General features: G+C 41.3%; 1 protein-coding gene across 2 annotated transcripts; it reads right to left on the reverse strand.

Annotated features, from left to right (window-relative positions):
- Nucleotides 1-236: 236 nt before the first annotated feature.
- On the reverse strand, nt 237-19418 carry E2F7 (E2F transcription factor 7). Of its 2 annotated transcripts, XM_015629420.3 has the most exons (13): nt 19362-19418; nt 19123-19203; nt 16933-17208; nt 14871-15039; nt 12292-12573; nt 11492-11650; nt 10303-10440; nt 9266-9460; nt 8524-8608; nt 7391-7904; nt 6285-6555; nt 4630-5054; nt 237-3398 (listed from the first exon to the last, which is right to left on the reverse strand). In XM_015629420.3, the coding sequence occupies exons 2-13, from the start codon at nt 19201-19203 to the stop codon at nt 3222-3224; spliced, it is 2772 nt and encodes a 923-aa protein (XP_015484906.1). In that variant the 5' UTR covers nt 19362-19418; the 3' UTR covers nt 237-3221. The 2 variants fall into 2 exon arrangements, with proteins under 2 accessions (XP_015484906.1, XP_015484907.1); XM_015629421.3 differs by lacking the exon at nt 19362-19418 and having other exon boundaries at nt 6285-6552; nt 19123-19303.
- Between the last annotated feature and the right edge of the window lie 5655 nt (nt 19419-25073).

The raw sequence follows: 25073 nt of genomic DNA on the forward strand, positions 1-25073 counted from the left end.
CTCCATGACTTTGCCAATTTACATCACACTGCTCCTTGTGCCTGCAACAGCTGGGTTGTTGAATTGTGCCCATGATGCATGAAACAGCTGGATGCTGGAGCCACTGGGGCAAGCTGTTATCCCCTGCTAGTCCTTCAGTGCTCACATCCAACAGAACCTCCTCACCTGGACATGTGGTGCAGGAATATTTCTTTTCAAGGGTGTCCTTGAAAGTCTTCCACACTGAAATCACAGCCTCAGTTTTAATTTCATTTTTTATTCTGTATAAGCTTAACATTTTGCTAACAGATACTATAAAAAAATATTCAACCCAACAGTGTGATTGGAGTAAAGCTATATGCAGACAGGTAAACAGCTAGAGAGCAGAAAAAGCAGGACATCTAATCACTGAAGAACTGTTATAAACAGCAATAAAATTAATATCTATAATTAACTAGCAGTGCAAAAAAAAAAGAAACTGGAAGCAGCTTTACATTAAAAATACAGCTTTTTAAATACAGAAATAGCACCAATTTACAGAAGACAATCAGAAATGTAAACGTGGCAGATAGATTCAAGTATAAATTATATGCTCCTCAACAACTGACTTGGGACAGAAAGGTTTCACAAACCCTGCAGAACTTCCTGGGTATGCACTTTGCCTCAGTGCAAATACAAATTTTGCTTTTCCAAAGCTACTTTGCTGATGAGCTCTTCCTAGTTTATTTAAATTCTTAGCTTTCAGTGAAGGTAAAGATGGGAAATGTAAACCCATTCCCCTCTTGGCAACCAACTGCTCCCCCTCACCAGTCTAGTTCAGCAGCTTGGGTACAGAACAAAGCTGCCCCCACTGCTTCAGTGGTCTCACTCTATTTTAGCAAGAATTTTGCATTGACAAAATCAAGACAGCATATCCACATCCTTTTTCTTCTAGGCTCAAAACCTGTTTTCCCATCCATGACCCACAGAAGACGGAGTCAATCTTATTTCTAGACCTGCTGTATTTACAGAAACTCAAAACTGTAAGCAGAAATTGGAAATTGAAAATCCATTTTCACTCCCTGCATTTTCAAGTATCGTTTAAGTTAATTATGGCACACAATAACATCACTGACAAAGAAAGGCAATTTTGGTGATGATGCTTCAACTTTGGCTCTTTGAAGCAAAGAACCAATATTAGCTCTAATCCTCCCTGCTCCCAGCTGCCATATCACTAAAATGCTGCACTGTACTAGAGGGAGAGAGAAGAGACAAGGTTTGGAGAATCAGCACCCACCGTTTTCCCTGGAACCCCAGCAGCAACACATGCACACCAGTGCAGGGGCAGCACTGTGCTAGTTACACACTGCTTTTCAAAGCAAAATTCATCTTAGTGGGTGTATAAGAAGAAATAATTCAAAAGAAAAAGCTGTAAACTTTCGTAACTGTAGTGTCATTAAATATAAAAAAATTAGCAGTCTGAAGATGTCTCTTTACCACCCCTGAAATTTCCTATGATAATTCTGCTATAGATTTTCTTTCAACAAGGGCTACCCAAGCCCTCCCAAAAACCTGTTATTGGTCTAGTCTAAGAGAAGGCCACATTACTCAAACTCTCAGCTTCACTAAAATTCTTTCTTAAATTCCATTTTCATTATACATTTCATTATTAAAATAAGATGCCCTCATCAAATTCCCAGCCTCAAAGTCCTAACCTCCCTTGACCAACAAAATAGCACATCCAAGAGTGCATCTACCCTTGGAAAATCAGTACCAGTACCAAAGAGAGAGAGCTGATCATGCTGGCCTTACATTTGCTAAAAGTCCAAGCTAAAGTGATGTCAACAGAAACACTTTCTGTCTTTTGAACAGGAGACTGCACAAATTTAATTGCAGTTTGCTACATGAGTGAAAACATACCCAAACATAAGAGCATTAGCTCTTAAAATTATGTCCTATATTGATAATAGCACCATCTATTATTTGAGGACTTTGAATGTGAACTGTTACGACCTTTCTTCCTCATTGTCTTCTCCTAGGGTATACTGATAATTTTTATATTACTTTAAAAATCAAGGCTCCTGCTCTTTTCAACTTCTTTTTCTTGTTTAGATAGATAAGTTCTCCCTTGTCTTCCCAACATGCTCAAATGCACTATTAACTAGTCACAAAACTCCTGTAAGTGAAGAGTTAGGCACTTAAGTACATACCCCTTAAGTACACTTAAGTAAACAGCTAAGTAGGCACTTAGTAGACTCAGGTTAGACTGAATCTAATCATGAGTGAGGTTAATGACTTATCAGTATTCCTTGGTCAAAAAGTCTAGACTGTATATTTAAACAGAAGATGAAATCTCAGCACAGTCCTCTCAGTGGTTTGTCACTCACTCTCAAATCATTTTTCAAATCTGTTTAAGGATTCAGGTTTTGTATTCTTTACATCTAACGTGCATATTTTGCTCAAAGTAAAAAAACCAAAAACCATCCAACCCAAGGACTAATACAGTTCATTAACACAACTATAAAAACGTTAACATTCACAGTTATTTTGGTCTTAATATTTTTCACATGCATACATTCAATCATACTGTGTTATTATTAGGTTTTTCTATCCACAAGTGCTGGGCAAATTGTACAACAACCAACTGACATTCAAGTAATCCTACCCTGAGAAAATCTGTTACTCTGAAACGGCAAAAATCCTTTCTTTTCATTAATCCCACTCCAATATACAAAATAAAAAGCAAGGGGTTGCACTGCAGAGGCAGGATTTGACAGATTGGAACCAAGGAAGTAGTTGCTCTCACAACTGCAAAAGTTTATCATTTTCACCACAGATTTACTCAGGGTAAGTAGAGTAAATGCAAATGAAATGCTTACCCCAGATAAGTGCTAGACATCTCACTTAAAACCATGAATAAAGAACCCCTGGGGACTCCAAAAGAATCTGTTTGCATCTCTTCACAGAAATGAAGACAGTTTCCCAAATTAAAATCACAATTACAATTTGATGCTCACAAGGCTGTGTGAAGCACAGAATCTGAATTCAAATCAGTACTGAAGGAACAATTCATTAAAAGGATTTCTGTACCAAGGGTGATTTTGAAGAAGATGGCTAACAGAACCAGTGGGTGAATAGATAGTGGGGAAGCATGCCAAAAGGGGTGACATTTTAACGTCCTCCTCTTGCCAGGTAAGAGCTTGTTCTCTTGTAATTGATACAGGGTCTGAGGACAATCTGCCCACCCCTTGCAAAGAGTGGAATTAGTCAGGGCTGGTACTAGAGATTTCCAGTCTCCTCTGCACAGAGCTGGCATTTCTGGTCTGGTTGCCTTCGTTTTTCTTCCATGCCACAGGGTCTCCAAGACTTCCAGGAGTTTTGAAAAATGCCTCATGATGTGCAGGACGAATGCTCTTGGGAGTGAGAGGAGCTGATGAAGGCTATTTGTGAGAAACAAAACAAAACAAACTCAAGAAAACAGAACCAAAATTATTTGGCAGGATTTTGTCAAAGCCTACACACAAGCGGGCAAACAGAGGACAACTGGGAGACATTAATCCTGTACCCTGCTACACATTCTTTCAGAAGCTCCACGTGAAAACCTTTTTGTTCTGGAACTGGATGCTAGTAGAGCACTGCTGGAAGATGAAAGCCTTTAACTAATTTCCAGCTTGAATTTTTTTGTAATTAGTTCACACTCATTTGTTTTTATGACAATCTTGTCCATTAGCTTCAATGGCTCTTTCTCTTCCATGATGTTTTACTCACTTTTGTTATTTGTTACCATTGAGAGAAATAAAAAATTACTCTTCTAAACCCTGACCACTTCTAAGTGCCACTCTACTGAAAATTCCAATGTTAGCATCTGTAATCAGACTGGCTGCCAACCATTCTCTTATTACAGCCTTTTCCTAAGCTTGAAGAAGATAAAGTAATGTTTGTAACGCTTCCAAAAGTTTAATCTATTTGTCACTGAATTAGGCAATAGGCAAACAAATCACAGATTCACAAATATGAATTGAATTAGTGCCAAAATGTCACCGCTAATAGTTGTAAAGGTAACACTATATGACATGATTGTTTTATGTCACTGTGTTTCAGATAAATGAGTCCTCCCTCACGTTTGAATTTCTGATTTTTTTAACCAAAAGTCTGGTTCTATGATAGGTTAAAAAATATATACAAAAAGATCAACAATCCCACAATAATTGTTTTCACTCAGCTCTGATGCTGCTATTACTTTTCCGTTACACAGTGAAGAGAGATCAGAACAGGGCTGAAGGGATAACCCATGACACTACTACCTGAAAAAGTGTTGCAGCCAGCTGACTCCTGAATTCTGACACATAATCCTCCTGTCCTCCTAATGTTTTTCTGTAGCCATTGCATAGCACACAATGACACTCTCAGATGGGGAAAAAAAACTTAGATTGCTGTGGGATTTTAGAATTTCTGTAAGAGTTATAAAAGCACTTCACTGTTCAGGACTAAATGTGCTGTGCTGTGTATTGAACAGTGTCCCACCCCCTGTGCCACCACTAGGATGGACACATAGGCTAAGTGAAGACACCAGCTCTCAGAGCTGACACAGGCACCAGCCTGCGGCACACGCCGCCGTCAGGCACCTGACACAGCTCTTCCATCACCGCTCCTGCTCACCTTTCCCCTTACCTGCTGCAGCTTCAGGAGGGTCACCGGGTGTCCCATGCACACAGGGGATTCCAGCTTAACTGCACTGCAAGACCTTGTAAGCACAGGACTCAGGTGCAGAGCGGGGTGAGCCGGCTGCTGTGGATCCGCCGAGGGGGCGGGTGAGACCTTGGGGGTGACGACGGCCGTGGTGCTTATGAACACGGGGCTGGTTGATGCCAGGCTGGACATACTGAAATTTGTGGAGGCAGCAGCTGAGAAGGAGCCATCGGGAACTGGGGAAAGAGGACTGGTGAACGAGGGAGAGCAGACGAGAGGGAAGGAAGCCAAGGCTGCTGATGGCACCATGACACAGGGTACACTTAGAGATGGCAACTGGTTCGCAGCCAGGCTGATGGCACCAGGGGCTTGGTTTGCAGAGAACAGGAAATTAAAACTGCTTAATCCTAAACCAAAGAGAGAAAAAACAAAGCATTAATACACTTGAAAAAGGGAATTAAAACTACTGCAACTTCATCTACAAGAGGAAAAAGGTGTGAAAAAAAGTCTGCCTAGGAAGCAAACTATGACAAAATAATAAAAAATAAGGAAGAAAATTGTCATAACCCCCTAACTCTTCTGTTCAGCTCCCTTTCCTTATCTGCCTCCATTTTCCTCCCTACTTGTCTATTCACTGTACCTGCATCCATTTACTTAGGTCATACAAAGTACCAACCACACCCCTTGCTGTTTTCTGCTTCTGACTGATTACAAGCAGCATCCTGGCTAAACAAATTTTTTTTTCACTGACTGGAATCTTCCTCTGCTATATGCAAATATGTACTTTACTTTTAATAAGGGAAAAAAAACCCAGACAAATCAAACCCAAAAAATGGGAGACATCCACAAGGATATATCACAGAGACTTTAATTTTGCTTAGAACAGCTGAACTACTGTGTTGAAGCAGAAGCTGCTCTGGCTCCTAGTTTATCTGACCTTCCAGAATAACAGGATCAGCATTTTTAAACTGAGCATCTCCCCCCTAAATGAAATGCCATAGACCCCACTCCATGTCATGAGTGAATAAAAGACTAAAGCAGTAGTCATGGAAATCTGCCACATATCCTGTTCCCACAAAGCAGTCATCCACTGCACGAAAACACAGGCACAAAACATGGTGGACATGAAATCCCATTGCAGTATTTTCAGCTGCTTCCTCTAGATCCCCACAGTGTCATACAAGTAGGGCTGGCAACATTCCCAGTGCCTTGGGTTTCAGGGGTTACACTGATAACGCATGTTACAAGACAGTATGAAGTTTGAAGGTGATGAAATTCATACACTCAGGGGATGCTGCTGTTCTGTACTGGCCAGCTTACAGCCAAATCTAAACTTCCAGCACTTTTGAGTTTCAAATGTTGGCTAAGTGTCTTTTTTTGCTGCACATAATTCAGGCATACAAACCCTACACTGTTTAATGCTAGTAATGTGTGGGAAGCTCAGAAAAATGCCTCTTTTCAACAGCTGAAAACAACAGTTTACACAGAGTCAAGAGATTTCAGAGTTACTAAACTACTACACAGAACTGCTGTCAGGGTTTTTTATGTCAAATATTCACCTATTTGTAGGACTCGGTATTTTCTCAGTGAACAGATACAGAGGTTTGGGTGCCTCTAGATCTCATGGCTGTCCTTACCAGCAGTAGGCTGAACATAAAGATACTGTGGCTGGAAAGGTTGATTGGCGTTTTCTTTAGAGATGTGCTCATTTCCTGGAGAGGGTTCATCAGGTTCTTTGCTCTGAGATTGTTTTTCTTGCTCCAGACAATCAAAAGGCTTAGTACACTCCTTGTTTGCTGCCTCTGGAGCAGCAGGACTTGCAAGGTCAAGATGATTTTTTTCAAGATGTACAGCAGCTGAACAGCCACCTCCTGCGGAAGATTCTGCCTTTGGTGACTCAGAAGGCTTCTATGCAAAAGCAAAAGTGGAAATGAAGAGTCCAAACTGAAATAAAACAGTGCAATACCTCTCATGCACCTTCCTTGTGCATCTGTGCAAAGGAGCAGCACAAACCTGATTAGCAAATCACTAAGCTAAAAATTTTGTTTGAGGGTTTGAAGAGCCATATTAGTGATGCTTAAACCCTGTGCCCTTTGCTGTAGTTCACATTCAGTACTTGGATACACTACATAAGAAATACCTGACCTCTGGGATTACTTTTTATTGACAAAGAGAAACACTTGCTTCAAATGGTTTATATTCAATATTCAAATGGTTTATATGACATGATCTTGAGCCTGACCCCTACTTTCAGTATTTTAGTGAATTCTGAGATAACTAGGCATTACCTTCATCATCATCATCTCTCACCAGCCTGCTGTGGGCAGCACTGGGCCTCAGGCTGGAGAGTAGGGGGAAAGATCAAATCACATTTGCTATAGCTCAGTGGAGTAAGCAATGCTGCCACTGTCTGGGAAAGCCCAAGCTAACAGGGGAAGAAAAGTAATAATTACATTGATTTCTTCCCCTCTGAACCATTGTTTTGCTGAAGAAAATGATCAGGATGCTAATTCCAAAGAACAGCTGAGCATCACATCACTATGCAAAGCAATCCAAGTCCATTTTCCCCTGCTAGTGTGAAAACATCTCTCAGTTAATGCCTTGCAAGTTTATTAACATGTGGGAGACAGCATTTTTCCTTCTCAAGAGCAGTATAGTGAATTTTCCCTTCCAAAAACACTGTCTTAGGCAAAAATCTTTCCTTATTATGAGAAAGCCTAAGTGATAATGAAATTCACTTTACCTTGGGTACTACAAGTGAGAGGGGCACATCACTGTGCTCCAATGTCTGCTTTTTAGCAGCTGGCTCTTCATCAGGTGCAGAGGGTGATGAGCACTTGTGGGAGCTGCGTTTTTGGCAGACAGTGGGAAGCACAGCAGCCTGAGCTTCTGCACTCCTGTTTCCCAGGTCTCCTGCAGTGGGCAGGGGCTCACTCAAGTTATTTTCCTGAAGACCACGGCACAACATAAAAAGGGATGAAGATGGAAAGCACACAAAGGGTTGGTTGGGGACCAGGGTAGGTTTTCCATTTTCTGCGTTGGAGTCTGATGGTGTGGAAGAATGTGAAGCCTGGTTGCTGATACCAACTGGTAGTGAGAAGTTTGGCATATCTGCCTGAACCACAGGGTAAACTGCCTGGGGCAAAGAGTTAACACAAAAATCAGAGTCCCCAGGAACAGGAAGACGGGAGAAGGGTAAGGTTATGTTGGAGTTCTTTGCTGAACTTCGTATTGTTTCGGTGTCACAAGCTTTATTCCTAAAAAACAAAAAATCCCCAAACAATAATGAAAAGAGGAAAAACATTTACTCCAAAATTAAACCCCTGTTTTATCCTTAGAAGCAAAGAGATTCTATTTGGACATAAATATGGAAAAATTCCACCCCCAAATGACAATTTTTACACAGTTCACAAGAAGGGTAACTTTTTATCATTTTTAATTATACAGAAACAGAGCCCTCAGGTTTTTGGTGGATCAATAATGCTTTTGGCTGCACTTGACCAGTCAGTCGTTCAAAAATGAATTCAAATTGGAATAGGTGTAGAGAAGACAGATGAGAGACAGAGATGCCCTTCCATGGAATCATAATTTGCTCAACCCAGACAATAGGTCAAAGGATGCAGGAATGACCTATATAAAAACATATGACAGAAAGAGCTACTGAAGCAAAACACCAACACTGGTACAAGTACAGGTGGGTGTAAAATAACCCTGAAAAAAAAGGAAAAAAGCCATGCTGACATCTATCAATATTAAAATTGTAATAATGAGACTTTATGGCAATTTTTTTATTTCAGTCTCATCAATGGAATCTGTCCTTAAACTAAACATGATAAGCACAAAGCTGCAACTGGACAAGAGTTAAGACCAACCTACCCAGTATCTTCCTCTATTTTCTGTTGGCAGACAGCCGCTAGATTTATCATTTTGGAACAATTTTCATCTGAATTCACAATAGAGGCTGAAAAAACAAAGAGGCATTCAATTAATCACAGATAGGTTTACCAAGCATATTTTGATACTGGCCATATAAAATAATTGCTATTATTTTTCAGTCCTGACACATTTTTATAACATCCACTAATCACCTAGAGCCAGAACCTGCAAGATACTGAGAACTCTCAAGTCCCACCGGGGACGTGTTCAACATCGTCATTTCCCATAAGAGGGAACTGTGAAAAGCTCTGTAATTACTTTATCTTTTTTAACAACTATCTGTTAGATTGTTACAGTAAATTTCACTGTATTAGGAACCATAAAATAAAGGAAGCATTATGTGGCTAAAGCTTTTATCTTAATCAAGTTTTCACAGTACAAACTGTAGTATAGTTGCAGTTAATAAAGAAGAGAAACATTTACCTGCAGAAAATAAACTGCAGATTCAATTGCATTATGGCCCAGATTCACCTCATGTAACTTGAGGCATTTGACTGGAGGTTCTAAACCAGAAATTTCATTATCACATGAAATATAGGTATGTATCTATGTATCACAGTAGAAATATAGGTACCTCCCAAGAGTAATTCACATATTTAATTATGCTGATTCACCCAATCAAGTGTCCTCAATTTGGGCAGGTCCAGTGGGATAGAAAAGAACATGCTTCATTAGTAGTTACCTTGCCTCTCTTGACGTGGGCTGTTGGGCTCAGAACTGACCTTCCTTCTGGTTGCTTCACAAGGCTGCGCACTGTTAAACGAAGCGTGACGTGTAAACTTTTGCTTTCCAGTTGCACTGGTCTGGTACTGGACACAGGCTCCTCTCTGTGTCCCTGGCAGAGGATCTGACGTTGGGCTATGTCCTCTCAACTCATCTGTAGGAACATAATTTTGTACAACAGTCCTTCAGGCAACACAGCTTGTCATTTAGGCTTCTGCCATATTACTAGACTTGGCATTAAGGGAAGAGGCAACCTCTCGATTATCTCAAACCACTCAACACTGAAACAAGTCTAGAATTCAGTAAGCACCAGTAGACAAGGTAAGGGCTTCCTTCCATCCATTCCATAGCAGCTGCAGCAGCAGCCACATTCTAGTGTGCTAGCGAGGAGGAGAAAGGCTACTAAGATACTATTTACATTATCCTTCATTTTACTTGTTCCTGGCACTGTCCTGATGCAAATATGAAAGCCAAAGGGCTTCCCTTTGCTCTGGCTTCTAGCCAAGGAACATCAGCTCACAGAGATACTCTGTCCCACCACCTTGCTCTTTTGCAGACAAAGCTTTTGTAAAAGGGGCCATATGCAAGAAACAGCCCTGCTCTACCTTGGTATGTACCCTTACAAATAAAGTAAATCACTGTATAATTATTATGGAATTACCAAAATTTTGCAACCCAGTGCAGCTATGGACCCAGATTTGAAGGTATCAGTTCTATCTATCTATCTATCTATTGGTCTACAATTCATACAGTTATGCATATAGTTATCTAAGTCAGTGTAAGAATACCTACAAGACACAGTATCCTTTGACATCCCTCCACAGATCCAGATCTTGGGTGCAGAGTCTAACATGGGCAAATGCTGAGTTGGCAGCAGTTAATCACAGGGTACCCACTGAATGCTGAGCCATTCTTTACACACAGAAAGCAACCTTTTACCACTTGGGAAGAGAGCATCAAAGAAAAAAGAATATAAATGCCAGCTACACAAGTTACCAGTGTTTTCAGGGAATTCCACAGGCCCAATCCACTTGAAAGCTGGTTTGCGTCCTCGTTCCTCTGTGACATGGACTTTCTTGATCAAGCCTAGGCTGGTGAGAACATTGGCAATATCATACAGTCTTCGTACCTTTGCTAACAACAAAAGGCAGGAGTAGATAAGAGAGTCAGCTTTACCATGCATACAGGACATATTTTATGCTAATTTCATTCCAGACTTTGACCACAGCTTTCATAGATGAGGTGGCCAAAATCAAATTGGCATGGACTTAGGCTACCTCTTATGAAGGCTGCCATGTCAGCTCCCACCTGATTGTCACTGCTGTTTCATATTTTAGCTGCTCAGGTTTAAACTCACCTTCCTCATTTTGATGGAAATAGGATAGGAAGTGATTGCATCATCAACTTGTCCAGAAAAGGCAACTACCTCCACGAAAGTAAAGAGAAGTTGGGGGCAAGAGGCACAACAGTGCACAGCTCCCACGAGTACACATATTTATAATTTTAAAAAATATAAACACACTCAGAAAAATCTCTGTGACTCTAGTAAATAACACATTTGAGCTGACTATGATACCCACATATTTTCCAGCTAAACTCCTCACATTTCTTCTCATACTTAGGGTAGAAATTTAAGACTGAAGTGCAAATGCTTTACTTTAGAAGTACTTTAAAGACTTTAAAGTCTTTATCTTAGAACACTTGTTTACTAATGCTAAGTTTTCCCATGTTATCCAAGGGATTGAAGTACAAATCCTCACAAACTGAGGATTTGCCATCCAGCTGTAAAAGATTTCTGGGGTAAAAAGGAGAAGGAACACATTTCTGCAGAGAGAAAATTAATTCCATTAAATTAAACATCATGTTTCAGTTCTAAAACATTATTCAGAGCAGTACAGAAAACAGGATTTCAGTATGAAAAAAACAATCAAAACTAACAAATTTTCTTTTTTATTTTGAAGCTGAACTTGGGAGATAACTGTCAAACTGACTCTTCCCCACACCAAGCTCTGTTTCCACAAATACACACCTTCAATGAAAAAAATCCCAGAACGTATCCCAGGAAAAATGCACAAATTGCTTTTGCTGTTACATACTGGTGTCTGTTTGGTGTCACTCCAAACATGTCCCCATTATCTTTACTCACTGATTGATTGATTGATTTGCCTCTCATTAGCCATCTTACTTTTAAATTTGCTGTGGTCCACTGTATCCTGGGTTTCTTCTATCAGTATCTTTGCTGCGATGTCCAGAGTGACTATCTTGGTCTTGGAGACAAGGAACAGCATGACAAACTTTTGGCTCATAATCCGCAATGACTTGTCCTTTCTGCTGTTTGCAGATGCTGTGTTACAAATAATACCCAAGCCTCTTAGCATATGTCATCCATCACAGCCAGAAAACTAGTAAGAAGGTTTCTCCCACACAAAATAAGTTAAGTATTTCCTTGCCAGAAGGCAGAAATTTATTGAAAGGCAGCAAATAACTGATTAATGCAGACAGGAGTCTCTTCAAATAGCATTAAAAATTCAAACTTGAAAAATAGGTTTTAGAAAGTGAAATTCCAAAGCTGATTCTATGTTACACGACACAGTTTTGTGCCACTATAATTTTGTGACTAATGGACTTTGTAATTTAAAACCATTATGTGTTATATGGGGAGCATGCAAAGAGTAGACAAATTCAGATGGTGCTTTCTGTCAGGATAAAACATGTACTGTCAGATACACGTGGGGAGAGAACTGGATTGTCCAGCAGAACTTCCTGTCAGTCTGCAGGACAGACAGAAGTATCTGTCTTGAGACCTATGTTAGGGACAGGATAGAAGGAAGAATTCTGTACCTTCCATGGTGAATTCAGCACCTCTTTGAAAAGGAAAAGCTTTTGTTATTTAATTTAAAGGCAAAGCAAAGGAAAAAGTGACACAGTAAACTGGAGAAAGAGATATGTGTTTCTGTATCATCAGCCATTTAGTAATCATCTTACCAGAGATGCAATCTGGTTCTGAAAAATCCAGTAATTGTCTGTCTTGAGAATCTGGAATAATTTCCTTTTTCCGTTCTCCAAATTTGTACTCTAAGTCCTGCTCCTTGTGCTGGGAGGTCATTAACTCTCCATACTGCAGCTCTCCTGCCTCCTGAAGCATTTTCAAAGTTTGGCTGAGGTTGTGCCGGCCATGCCAGCAGTATTGGTTCTTGGCCACACGGCTGACCAAGTGCAACGACTCCAGAACATTCACGATATCGTAAATTCGTCTCCGCTCAACTCCTGTTTGGGAAGTGGAGAGGGGAGCAGATACAAAAGACATAAATGGTCATCTTAGTTCAGCAGAAGCAAACAAAGTACAGGTTGTTCTCCAATAGAAATTTTCAGTGTTCATGTGGACACATTCTATAAGATACATCTATATTTGCACACTGAAAATCTGATTTATGCATGGCCAGCTTCACACTATGTTGTTCTGTGTCCATTTTAACTTCCAGCCCAGCCATGGCTTCAGCTTAAACTGTGTTTAGAACTGATTACCATCTGCCAGCCCCATTCACTACCCAAACTGCCCCAGGGTTTTCAGAGCACTTTGGCTCCTCCTTACACAGAGCTTCAACACTCAGACACATACCTGTACACAAGCCTGTGTGTAATAGAGGGCAGAAAAGGGTCTGCCACAGCATAGAAGTCCCTCCATACAGAAACCAGGGGGAATGCAGTCCTCCACTTACACTTAGTGACACAATTACTTTTACTTGCCAAGTAAGTACCAAGTAAAGGGGCATCAGAAGCTTCACAAGGTGCAGAGCTGTAGAGCAGTATAGAATGAGACCTCAACACAACAGAAATGAATCATGAATGCTGGCTGGGTCTATACCTGTGGGAAATTTATGAAATATGTCCAGCTTGAGTTCGGCCTGACTGATGTGAGCAAAGCTGGGGATTGATTATGAACAGGTTGATGGCAATGCTCGCTATCCTAAGTGCTTGTGTCCAGTGCTGTTTGAAGCGTGGCTGTATATGTAAAACAATGTACTATATGCTGATGGCAGCATCTGCACCAAAAATCTTCTAACACTTAACATCAGCTGAGCAGAACAAGCGCTAGCTGTGAAGAATTTGGAGCGAAACACCATTCAAAAAAAACGAGAGGGCTACACACATCCTGGAGTCTGTCGGGCACCAGTACAGCCCCCTTTGTGGCCTTCCACTGGTCTTCCGTGAACAAAGCAATATACATTTGTAGCAAAAGCTGTATCACAGATGCATTTGTTACATCGAGAGCAGCAACATCAGCAGGAGGTAATTTTGTGGTCACTGAAACAAGTGGATACAAGCAAGGAAGCCAAAATCAAAGGGAAAAAGACAACCAAAACCTTCCAATTTCTGGGAGGTGAAATTTCCAACAGTAAGTTTTAGAGGAAAGCTTCTGTTATTTAGGAAGGCAAGGTAATGCCACTCCCAACACAGAATAAAGCACTATTCATGTTCAACTGTACAAAGTTGGAGCATGAGCATCTCATGTAAACACATAAAAGAATAACTGCAGAACCTAAAAGAACAATTAATTTTAAAAATAATTTACCTAATCTGTACTCTAGCTAGTATTTCTGATTATTCTGATATCTATTTACCTAATCTGTATTCTATCCTATTTCCAATTCACTCTACCAAGGCAAAAAAATGGGTACTCCAAGGCCCTTCTTAACAGAGGCACAGAAGATATCATTCTTCTGTTCCTTCCCAAAACAGACAAATTTCATTCTTTTCTCTTAATACCTGAGTCTTAAATGTAGATACAAGATTTATTCAGTTTAAGTCAAATTTTGTAAAGCGCTTCCTAGCTAAGAAACCACCTCTCCAAGGACTCAGATATTTTTGTTATTAATTTGTCCTGGCTGAGTCCTCTCTTCCAAGTTTTATTACTTCTGGCAGATATTTCATTAATCTTTTAACTAACACCAAACTTAACAGCAGAACCAGCAAATGGGCTACTCAAAACCTTCTCACCACCTCAATACACAACATTTTCTCATGGTACTCTCTCAGCTCTCCTAGTACCTTCCCATCACAAGGCAATATTCAAAGCTAAGGTAACCTTGATGAACCATGAGATCTCAGAAGATATGATGTCAAACATGTTCAGAAGTCAGAGAGTAAACACAACTGATCTCCTACACATACCAGTATGCAATAATTTCCTCAAATGTTTCATTTTGACAAAATTTCTTGTCTATAAACCCTCCTTCAGGGGGTTTGTAAATCCTAACTCCTTCAGTGTTCAACAAATTGAATATTTAACACAGCAACTGAGTTCATAAACAGCTGGAAGCAAGATCTGTCCAGTAAAAAGTGCAGAAAGTCAGAAAGCAGATTTCAAAATGGTAGTGCTACCAAACAACAAAGACACCGAAGAATATTAGGCATTTCCAACTCTTGATTAGTATGATTAAAGAGTATCCAGATGGTGGAGAAGGCAGATCTTGAATGTAGTCTGTTAGAATATGATCTTTGGGAGGCCCACCTGTTAGGTTACCCCAGGTGATCAGTTACCCCAGTTTTGCAGGTATACATACCAAGAATTGAAGCCACTTCATCCAAAGAAATGGTAGTTTTCTCTGTTGACAATGGGTAATTTGGATAGCGAGCTAGAAACTTTTGGCACAAGAGTCCTAAGCTTTTCTGTTTTCTGCTGGGTCTCTGCTTTTCAAATTCATCAACCGTGCCGTCATCTACTATATCATACTGTTAAAAAATAAATGTTAACCCTTTAGTGCAGAGCTTTTAAAAGCAAGACATAGTCAAGTGAGGCATATTTCAGATGTCACCAATATTTAAGGTATTTTCTAATTAAAAAAAAAAACAAAACATGGACATCTTGAAAGCACAGAGCACTTGCATAACACAATTGCAAGCTCTTCTTATTTCATCACACAAGATACCTGCAGAAAAACTCTCATCTGTGCAATTATGAAATAGTGGCCATGCATAAGGGAAAAAAGCCAGTAAGATCAACACCCAAGACTAGCAGATGATAAGATTATACTCAAGAAAGAGTATTTCTTTTGGAAAGAATGAAGAATATGCTCTTAAACATTTCTGGATCTAATAAAACAGGAGATGCAGAAGCCATCAAGAAATTCCTGCAATAGCTCTTTTCGCTGACTTTTACAGTGACTCTATCACTTTAAAAAAGGTGCTACTCAGTCTTTGAAGAACCTTAAATGTAGTCAAGATGTTAGCTGAAGTAATTCTGTAGGATGGCCTGAAAGTGGTCTTTCTGACCCTACAGTGAGGAAAAAAATAGAAACCAGCAAAACCATGTGGCAAGAATGTAGGAAGAAGTATATTTATTTATCACAAAAAAAGACTGATAGAGGATTATTTTGCACTGGTAACTGGGGTTTTTCTCTATGTTATAATAAGGAAAAGAAGTCTTGCCCTCTGGCAAAGAAAAGCTGAAGGTGGTGGTAGCTGTTAAAACCCGTTTCATTGCTTATGGGATCTCAAACGGTCCTGTGGTAGTTGTAACTAAGTAACCTTGTTGCAGGCTGGTGCTCTGATAGAACTGAGTTTTAAATGGTAGGGAAATGGCAGTACTTTTACTCTGAAACGTCTACTTCATATGTTACCTTTCTAAGTGGAGAAAATTATTAAATGGAAGTTCTACAACTAGAAAATATTTGACAACTTTATTGTAGCCACTCCAAAAATGCTGTGTGATCTTAGCGGTAATGAACTAACCTTAAACATCAACTATTTGCTACCTACTGGACACTTTGCTAGCAATGATCTTTAGAGAATGGTTTGCTTTGTTATGACTATGAAAACTGCAGAATTTTCTACACTACTATTGCTACTGCAGTTGCTGTAAAAACTACACTTCTAGAGTGATCTGTACCTATGAAATGATGCTTCTCAGTAGAAGGACCCAGAACTATTTTCCTGTTGCTGAAATCACCAGGGAATGATATCCTACAAGAAATAAACCAGGAGAGGAAAAGCAGTTGTTGGAACAAAAAAAAAAAAGGATGAAGGAAGAAAACTGTAATGATGCTTACTACAATCTCATTCTCTCCAGGGACAGACTTCCTAAAGTGAAGGATGCAATCCCTGTATTACCCGAGTCATGTGAAGCAGAAATTTTAATGCTTGGCCCTTGCTTTCTGACCACTAGTTTGGGGGGAAAGTGGGGAAAAAAGGGTTTCAGCAGACCACTTTGCAAGACAGTTGCAGATGAGGTATAAGATTTGGAAAGTATGTTCTCTCACTGTCAAATTTATTTTTGAAAATGATATTTGCTGAAAACAGGTCTGGCAATTTTCTTTCTAATGTAGTTCAAAAGTACTTCAATTGGGGAAAATCACATTTATGCTCTACATCCTTCTCTGTCCTTTTAAGTAATACTCAGGCTCTTGAGGGGATCTCAGGTCAATTACTAATAAGAGTTATTTTAATCTTTTGAAGTCTTACTGCTCAGTCAGTGCTGTTTTGATGGTGGCAAGTGTCCTTGGCAATGTCTTACAATTCTGCACCTTTCCATAGGGAGCAAAGAACCAGATGGAAGCAAACTGAGGAGCAACTTAAGGAAAGTCTGAATCCTAGCTTAATATAAGACAATGGTGTTCTGAGTCTCACCTGTAATGAATCAGGTGTGTCACTCTGCTCACTGTTTTCTATGGGTCTGAAGAGCTCTTTCTTCTTTTCCCTGTCCCTCATGTCAGGGCTAGCAGCACTAACAAGAATCTTCAGGTTAGCCGTAGGAGTCCAGGGATCAGGTTGAGGTCTGTCAGTGATCTTAACAGGTGTAATTGGATTTCTTTCCGGTGTGCAGCCTTTTTGCTTTGATAAATCAATTGGTTCACTCTTAATGGGAGTCTTTGGGGCCATCCTGGATCGATCAAATATGTTTTCCTATTAAAAACAAAGTTCTTTAGACACAAAGTTCTTCAGACACGTTCCATTAATCAATTTCACGATTCTTATGAAGGTAATTTTACTGACCTTGGCACTCACAGCTGTATTTAACACAGTTATTCTGCCTTTGTTGGGAATGTTAAAATATTCTACATGCTGCTACACTGGAGGAGGTGTATTTGATATACTGCCTTGAAATACAGACATTTTAATTTATACTGGATTACCGCAAGAACTTTATGAAGTTTTGCCTTTTACTTGGAGTAATTTAACTATTCTGCAGTTGAAACATGTTTTAATAGGTGATTCCAGAGGTCATCCGAACATTCACAGTCTAGCTAGAAAGCAGGAAAAAGTTCTAGTAACAACTGAAACTGGCTTTTTCTAAGAGCAGTTTTGTAGCATTCAGACTGGAAACAAATTTGGCACATCAAAAGCATTGTGCCCTGACCGCCTATGAAGAACACTTCTGCATACATTCACTTATGAATTACCCAAAAGGATGTAATAAATACATCTCTTTTTTACAACTGTCTCACTGTTGTTGCAAACTTACTACACTGTGACAAGTAGTGGTCAATTTAGAAGCCATGGTTCTCCTTGGAACATATATTCATATAATGTTGGCACTTGATATTTTCTTGCAATTTCACATTTTCAGCCCTTAAGTAATGCAGAAAATCTATCTTCCCCTAAAGTTCTTGTTCATTATGTCTGGTGGTAATGGAACTGCAGTGAGGGCAGCTGAAGCAACCTGCTGTTTCAATACCTCAGATCTTCACATCTGTGCAAATACCACAATGAAAAAAGTGTGAAAAGCACATGACTATGCCCTTTCAAATTTTTATTTCCTACTATCAGATCTTTACTTTCTACTATCATAATTACCTACTAAAGTTAGAAACACTTCCACCCTCTCTCCCCCCTTTTTTTTTTCAGTAGCTGCAACACTCTGTGAAGTCCTACCTGTATTGCACAGAACTGCAAGGGCAGTTGGTAAAAGCATGAGAGAGAGGACAGGAAAGGCCTCTGATATACTCTGATATACTAAAAGTGGAATCTGACAAGAACTGTGTGAATTTTGGAGGACTCAGATTGAGCATGGACAACATACCATGAATTGCATTTAGTTCAGGAGACATTTAGTTCAGGAGTAAGGTTATGCCCGAGACTACACACGCAGTCTCCTGGCTAGTGAGGCAGTAAGGAAGCAATGAGCTTGTTCCTTGTTGAGTGGCCCTACTTAGCCTCTTGGCTGGAGAACACTGCTTCATGAACACAGACCAGAATGGAAGGCTAGTGGACGTGTCCATCAGCGTGCTCAAACTACTGCAAAATAACAGAACTGTTCTATTCCTGTGCCAGGTTAGGCCTGCTGGTTCTTACCTTTAGAACCATGACTCTCTACAAGAGCTCTCTCCACCTTACCACATGGTAGTCATTGGACACTTGAGACCACCGAGTGAGCTTTACTCACGTGAAAGTTAAATGGTGTTTCCCGGTGTGTAGTACCAGAGTGCAATCACTTCACTTACTGACAAGGGTGGCATGACTCAGGCTTCTTACACTGGATTATTTCTTTATCTTAAGGGTAGCGCTGGACATGCCAGTGCTCCAAGTGCTCACAGGTAAGATGCTGCTGCACAGACCAACAGGGCAGAGCAGGTTCGATGGGCAGCCCCTCAAACGCTGCCCACAGAAGCCACAGAAGCACGATCCAGAGCCCGGCCCCCCTTCGGAGCCCCCCGGGTGGCGGCCCTGCACTCGCGGGGCTGGGGCTCCGTGGCGCCCACCGCTCCAGCCGCCCTCCCTTCCTCCCTTCCCCGTACCGGCCCTGGGCTCCCGGACAACGCGTTCAGGGAACGCGCGGCGCCGGACCGGACCGGACCCCCCGCCAGCCCTTCCACTCACCTTCTGGGCCGCCTCGGCGCGGCCCCGCCGCCCCGGCCGGGCGCTCGCCAGGTCCCGCAGCGCCAGGACGCTCACCTCCATCTGCAAAGCGAGAAGGCGCTTTTAGCCCCGCTCTTAAGAGCAGCCGCTCCCGTCCCCGGAGGGACGCGCGGGGACCGCGGATGCTCTCGGGCTGCGTTCCCGGGGAGGGAAGGGAGGGAGGGAGGGGGCGGGAGGCTCGGCGGGCTCCGCGCCCTCACCTCGGCCGGGGCCGGGGCGCGCGGGGGGCGCGCGGCTCTGCCGCTCCCGCCAGGCGCCCTCAGACATCGCTTTACAATCCGGCCAATCAGGAGCGGCCGCCGGGGAGCCCCGGCCGCGCCGCCGGCCAATCAGAGCGCGGGCAGGCGGCGCGCGGCAGCGGGCGCGCGGGACGGGGCTCCCGCCCGCGCGGAGCCGTTTCGCTCCTTTTCTTGGCGCTCCCCGCCCTCCCCCTCCCGCGCCCTTCCCGCCGCCGCCGCGCCAGGCGGGAAAGGGCCCGCGGAGCCTGTGCCGGGACAGCCGCCGGCCTCTCTCCCAGAGCCGCTGCCGGCGCCCTTAAACCGGGCAGGGGGGGAGAAAGGGCTGAGTCTGCGGGAGGTGGGGGCCGCCTCGGTCGCCCGGCCAGCGGCTCGTAGGAAACGCCGCCGCGGTGTCCGTGCCGGGGCAGCGCCGCCCGGAGCGTGTGTGGAGCGGCTCAGCGGCCCCGCGCGGGTCGGACAGCGTGGTGACCCTCCGCCTCATCCCCCGGAGCGAGTCTGCTGCCGGGAAGGTGGAGCGAGCAGACGCCATGGGGAGCAGCCTGGACTTCTGACTTCTCCCTGAGACTCTGCTCTGTGGTTTTCCCTCCTTTGGTACTTCATTACATATACCGAGATAAAGGAAGAACTGGAAGGGAGCCTTGTCCAAAGTTAACAAATCAAATCCCGGCGGCCTGTGAAGCTGTGCAGTGATGAGATTTCAGTTGTACCTGTTAAGACTTTAAAAAATCATAACTTTCTGCAATGCAGAATACTTCAGTCATGAAAGTAATTGCTATAAGCTCGAGACCCTTTCTGGAGAGATTTGCTCTGTGCAGTGTAATTAAATTTGGTTTTTGAAGTGTATTTAAGATTTATTTATTTAGAAGATTTTTTTTTTTTTTAGTTGTAACAGCAGACATGCTGCTGCGTTATTGCTGTCTTTTTTTGTTGTGGGAGGACTTCCATCTGAAATAGCTCATGAGCTAGTAATGAGTTGTCACAGAAGAAAAAAAAATCCAAGGCAGTTCTGATAACTTATAAAAATATTCACTCAGTAATTTTTGAGGAATAGAAAAATTTTCTTTACAATAAGAATGCAGAAAACAGGTAGAGATTGTCCCTCAATTATAATTTATTCGTTTTTAAAATGCTCTTGATTTTTTTTCTTTTCGGCAAGTTCCAGTACACCACAGTTTGCTGAAGAAAATTAAATATAACCTCTCAGAGAACCTCCTCTTATTAAACAACATTTTAAAATGACCCCATACAAAAAAAATCTCTTAATGTTTTTAAAACCTTTGTGTTTTTAAGAGGCACATTAATTCCATAACTGCAAAGTGTGTCTCTCAGTACATATTTGCAGATAGGTAGAGAAACATTTCTAAAGAGTGAGTTATTACTGCTGCTCTCACTCAGGATCTCTGAAAATAGACTCATGAGAATCATAAAAAATGCAGAGTCATGGAAAATCTAAGCAGAATCTCGTGTTACAGAGTGACAAGCCCAGGCATGATTTCTAGGCCAAAGGAAAAGCTGAAAGTGTTGCAGCTGAGAACTTGCTTGTGTGCTGCAGCCCCAGTGACAGGAAATTGCCATCTGTCCCTTTTAGTCATCTACTTAAACTAAAGTGACACAGAAATATACTTCCTCAGACCTTTATCTTAGATATGTCACGGGCATTTGTGTATCCACTGTCAATTAACAACATCTATTGTAAGGTATTACATGTGAAAGTTTAATAGGTCTAACTGCATTTGCAGCTCTAGCACAGAGACCTTCTTGTTAAGACCTTAATGGTGGTTAGGAACTTAATATTTGAGCCACTTGCTGAAATACCATGGCATGTGCATGTAGAAGTTAATTTGATTATTACAGTGATTGCTTCTGGCCTTAGAAAGCTGGTCATTTATAAGCCTTTAATTGGAATATCTGTAGGTTGGCACGGGACTCAGGAGGCCTAAGTCTAAATACCTGTCAACATCGTTACAGGCTATGTAGGCAATGGGGGACTTTCTACTTGGGATGTTTCTGAGTCATAATACCATAATTTTGCTACTGGAATGGACCTGGGATATAAATGAGTTACTATCAAAGGTTTCTCCAAGTTGTCAAGGGAGAACTAATTTGAATCAAGTTTGACACCATCATTTAATGTTGCTGTTGTTTTACACTCACAGTATTGCTGGCGGCAGAGCTGGGTACTGTTCAAAGGGGCCTGGCTGAAGTCTGCTGGGTTAAATTCAGCCCCAGAAGGTGTGGAGCTCAGCATGTGGATGAGAAGCGAAAAGCAGAGTTGGAGGGAGAGAGGCATCATGCCTGTTCTTAAGGGAGGTTCTAGAGCCCACTTTGGCTCTGAGTACAGTAAGGAGTGTGTGTGACTCATACCCACATATATAGACTAATATAGACTCCATACAGTCTATATTATATAGACTAAGATGGGAGAAGTGAGACATAGCACTGGGTGGGCAGCTGTGGGAGCCACAGTGGGTTTGAAGGGACACCGGGTGCTGGTTTAGTCTGAGGAAATGATTTTTATTTAGACTGGAGAAGAGCTTCGCATGGGAGGTATTGACAGTAATTTGGATTCCTCTGTACAATGATTCTTATGTAATATGGAAATAAGACTGTTCAGGATTAACATATTAAACTGTTACACAATGCCATGAACATATATAACATAAAAATATACTTTGCTATTTCTTATATGTTTTTATATATAAACATATTTGTTAAACAATGTGAATCTTTTCCATAAAATGAATACACTGTGTTGTAGTGCATTTAATAAGAAATTTCTTTGTTCAGTGAAATAAACAAAAAACCAAATCTCTAATAGTGAAATGCAAATTTTAGCTGGTAAACAAGTTATGAGTTAATCAGAACAAAACTATGACATTGCATTTTTTTGCTTGTCTATAGCAGCTGAAAGAAGGCTGCTGATTATCAGGTAAGCTTAATTGTTGCAGCCATCATATATCATAACACCTTCCAAGATTATTTTTATGTCTATATTGATATGCACAGGTAATCTACTACAGCTGGCAGGAATAAGTGAACAAACTGATGACTGAATTTAAACACAAGTGCCTGCTCTTGAATGATTTTGTTGTATAACTTTTTTACAGGCTGAAAACCCACTATCTGATTATTTATGATTTTGAATGAATGGTACATGGACTAAGATAGAAAGTTGATACCTTTGACAGAGATGGATAAAAACAAATATCAAGTGTGTTCAACAAGACTTTTCATCTCAGAATAGGAAATAGCTTTTAAGACCTTAAAACCTGTATTATTTCTTGTAATGCAAAAAATATCATGGACCAAAGACCCGGTAGTTCCTCTATCCTGTCTCATTTTCTTGGCTGCCTTTTCCTAGGAGCTCAGTTGTAATGGAAAATTATATTTTTCCATCTGTTTTGGCTGATATTTGAAATTTCAGGTCAAAAGCTAGGAGAGAGGAAGAGACAGATCCAATTAGGAGCTTTTATTTCCATTAAAAGCCAGACTGAGTCACCCAATTGCTGAGCCATCAGGTAATCTGTGTATAACAGCATTCTCACCAGTGAGGGTACTGGTGTGCCCACTGTCTGTTTGCAATGGTTTCCCAAAATGCTGCTGACATCATCTCTTCCCTGGAGCAACTTGGAAGTTCCCATCCTTCAAGGACCTCAGGCTTCCTTGACCTAGGAATGTTCTGCACTACAGGGGCAGTAGCTATGACCATTTGACATTCAGGAACAACTAGAGGAGATTGCATTAAGGGTGATCCTATGGACATGTGGCATCAGCAGCAGGGCTGGTGCTCAGCAAAGCCCTTCTCCCTCTGTGCTGTAGAGTCATTTGCTTTTGAAGTTTGCATTCAGTGTAATACAGAGCCCCAGCTCTGACAGGAGGGGCAAAGAGGGGTCACAAATAGACCACAGGTGAGTGGCTCAGGAAAGTTATGCACACTGGAAACCATTCTGCTATTCCACTACAGGAAGGGCATTGGATGAGTTTCCTATTTTCTGCCTGCTGCAGTTGCCAAATGTTCCATTGGTATCATTGCTTTGTCCCTTGGCTCTGCCTTACCTATAAAAAGAGTAGGTGATTTCCTTGGACTCAAATCAAGGAAGGCACCAATGATGTTTAACCTGAGACTGCAGGTTCATAGAAGGGCCTCAGGTCTTTGGTATTTCCCATTGCCTAATTCAGGTACAGCCCTGTTCGGGGCTGCTGGTTCACACAAGGCAGCTGACTTTTTGCCCATTGGTTAGTGTAGGCAACTGCTTCAGCTGGTTTGAAAAATCCCTGCTAGGAGCTGAGGAACTGGCATGTCCATGCCTCAGTCTTTTTATGGGTCTGATTTCAAGTAACTTGACAAAGGTCTCATAAGGAATCAGGTAGCTTGCTAAATCACACAGCCCTTGAATCAGCTTTGTACCTGAAAATCACCTCCAGCTGCTGATGTTAAAAAACCCAAATCCTTCACAAAGGATTGCACTGGTGGTATTGCATCTGCATAATTTTGTTCAGAATTAAACTGCTGTTGGCATACTGAAATTAATGGTCAGCTCTATGTAAAGTTCCAATTTCATTGCTCTTCTCTAAGTGGGATACAGTTTGCTTATTGTCCTGTACCACAAATCTTCTCTGCTAGGGCTCAGGTAGATTACTTTGCATTAAAGAGAAGCGAACAAAGAATCAATGTCTTTACTGCAAAACTGTTTTCAAATTGTTAATGATTACTGAAGTGATGCATGGTGACTCTAGAGAGCCACCCTGATGGCTGAAGCCCTGTCTTCCTGCACGGTGTATAATATCTTCATCCTGGATAGCCCTTGATTTAAAAGAGTCTATTAATATCTTTCATCTGGTTGCTGTAGCAGAGAGAAGCTGTGTGCAGACTGTGTCTTTTCATGTTACCTGAAAAGTGTTTGAGTACCACTGCATACCTTGTTTTGACTCATCCTAAGATGAATCAGGACCTCACAGCACAGGATGCTATTCAGACACGTGTCTATGCAGCTGCAATCTCCATTGATTCAAATTAAAGTCTAGAGTTCTTTGTTTCTTTTGTGGAATATCAAGAAAACACCAACAGAGAACCATTCCTGCCTAAAATTCACAGGAAAAGATTTCTTGTTCCATAAAACTGTCAGTAGTTTAACGTAAAAAGGGATGTGCTCTGTGTTGTAAATATTCAGAACTGCTCTCTAGTGATTATTTGCTGTTATTTCATTGTGCAGAATAGTTCATCAGTGCTAGTTTCCTCCATGGACCAGCTACCTGAAAGTTTAACTATTGAACTGGCAGTGAAATAGAATGCCAGGTATCTTCTTACAGATGAATGGTTTTCCTCCCTGATTTCCTGTCTAAAAATGGGACAATTGCTTTCCTTAATAATTAAAAAATTTCTTTTGAGACCAAACACAGAAAATAAAAATTTGAAAAATAGGCTCTTACCTGGAAATTACTATCATAAATGTTTTAACAGAAGTCTCAATATGGCCCTCATGATGTGCTACCCAGGGAATTCTGTAAGACTACAGTTAGTGATAAAATCTATTCATGACATATCCTCCAATGGAAAAAAAAAATTAACAGATGGACAGGCATGACAGAAAAAAGAAAGTCCCATATTTGTTAAATTTTTAGCACAGTAGTCCTGGCAAAGACTGCCATAAACACTCCTAACTCATTTCATTT

This window comes from Parus major, chromosome 1A, assembly GCF_001522545.3.
Source record: "Parus major isolate Abel chromosome 1A, Parus_major1.1, whole genome shotgun sequence".
NCBI classification, from domain to species: Eukaryota; Metazoa; Chordata; class Aves; order Passeriformes; family Paridae; genus Parus; species Parus major.

Excerpts from the sequence above, each read along its gene's own strand:
- E2F7 (XM_015629420.3), bottom strand. The coding sequence starts at position 19,203 with ATGGAGGTGAGCGTCCTGGCGCTGCGGGACCTGGCGAGCGCCCGGCCG. Across the intron at positions 12,574-14,870 it reads TGAAGTGGCTTCAATTCTTG|GAGTTGAGCGGAGACGAATT; the intron begins GTATGTATACCT and ends CTTCCCAAACAG. Across the intron at positions 6,556-7,390 it reads TCTCACTTGTAGTACCCAAG|AAGCCTTCTGAGTCACCAAA; the intron begins GTAAAGTGAATT and ends GCTTTTGCATAG.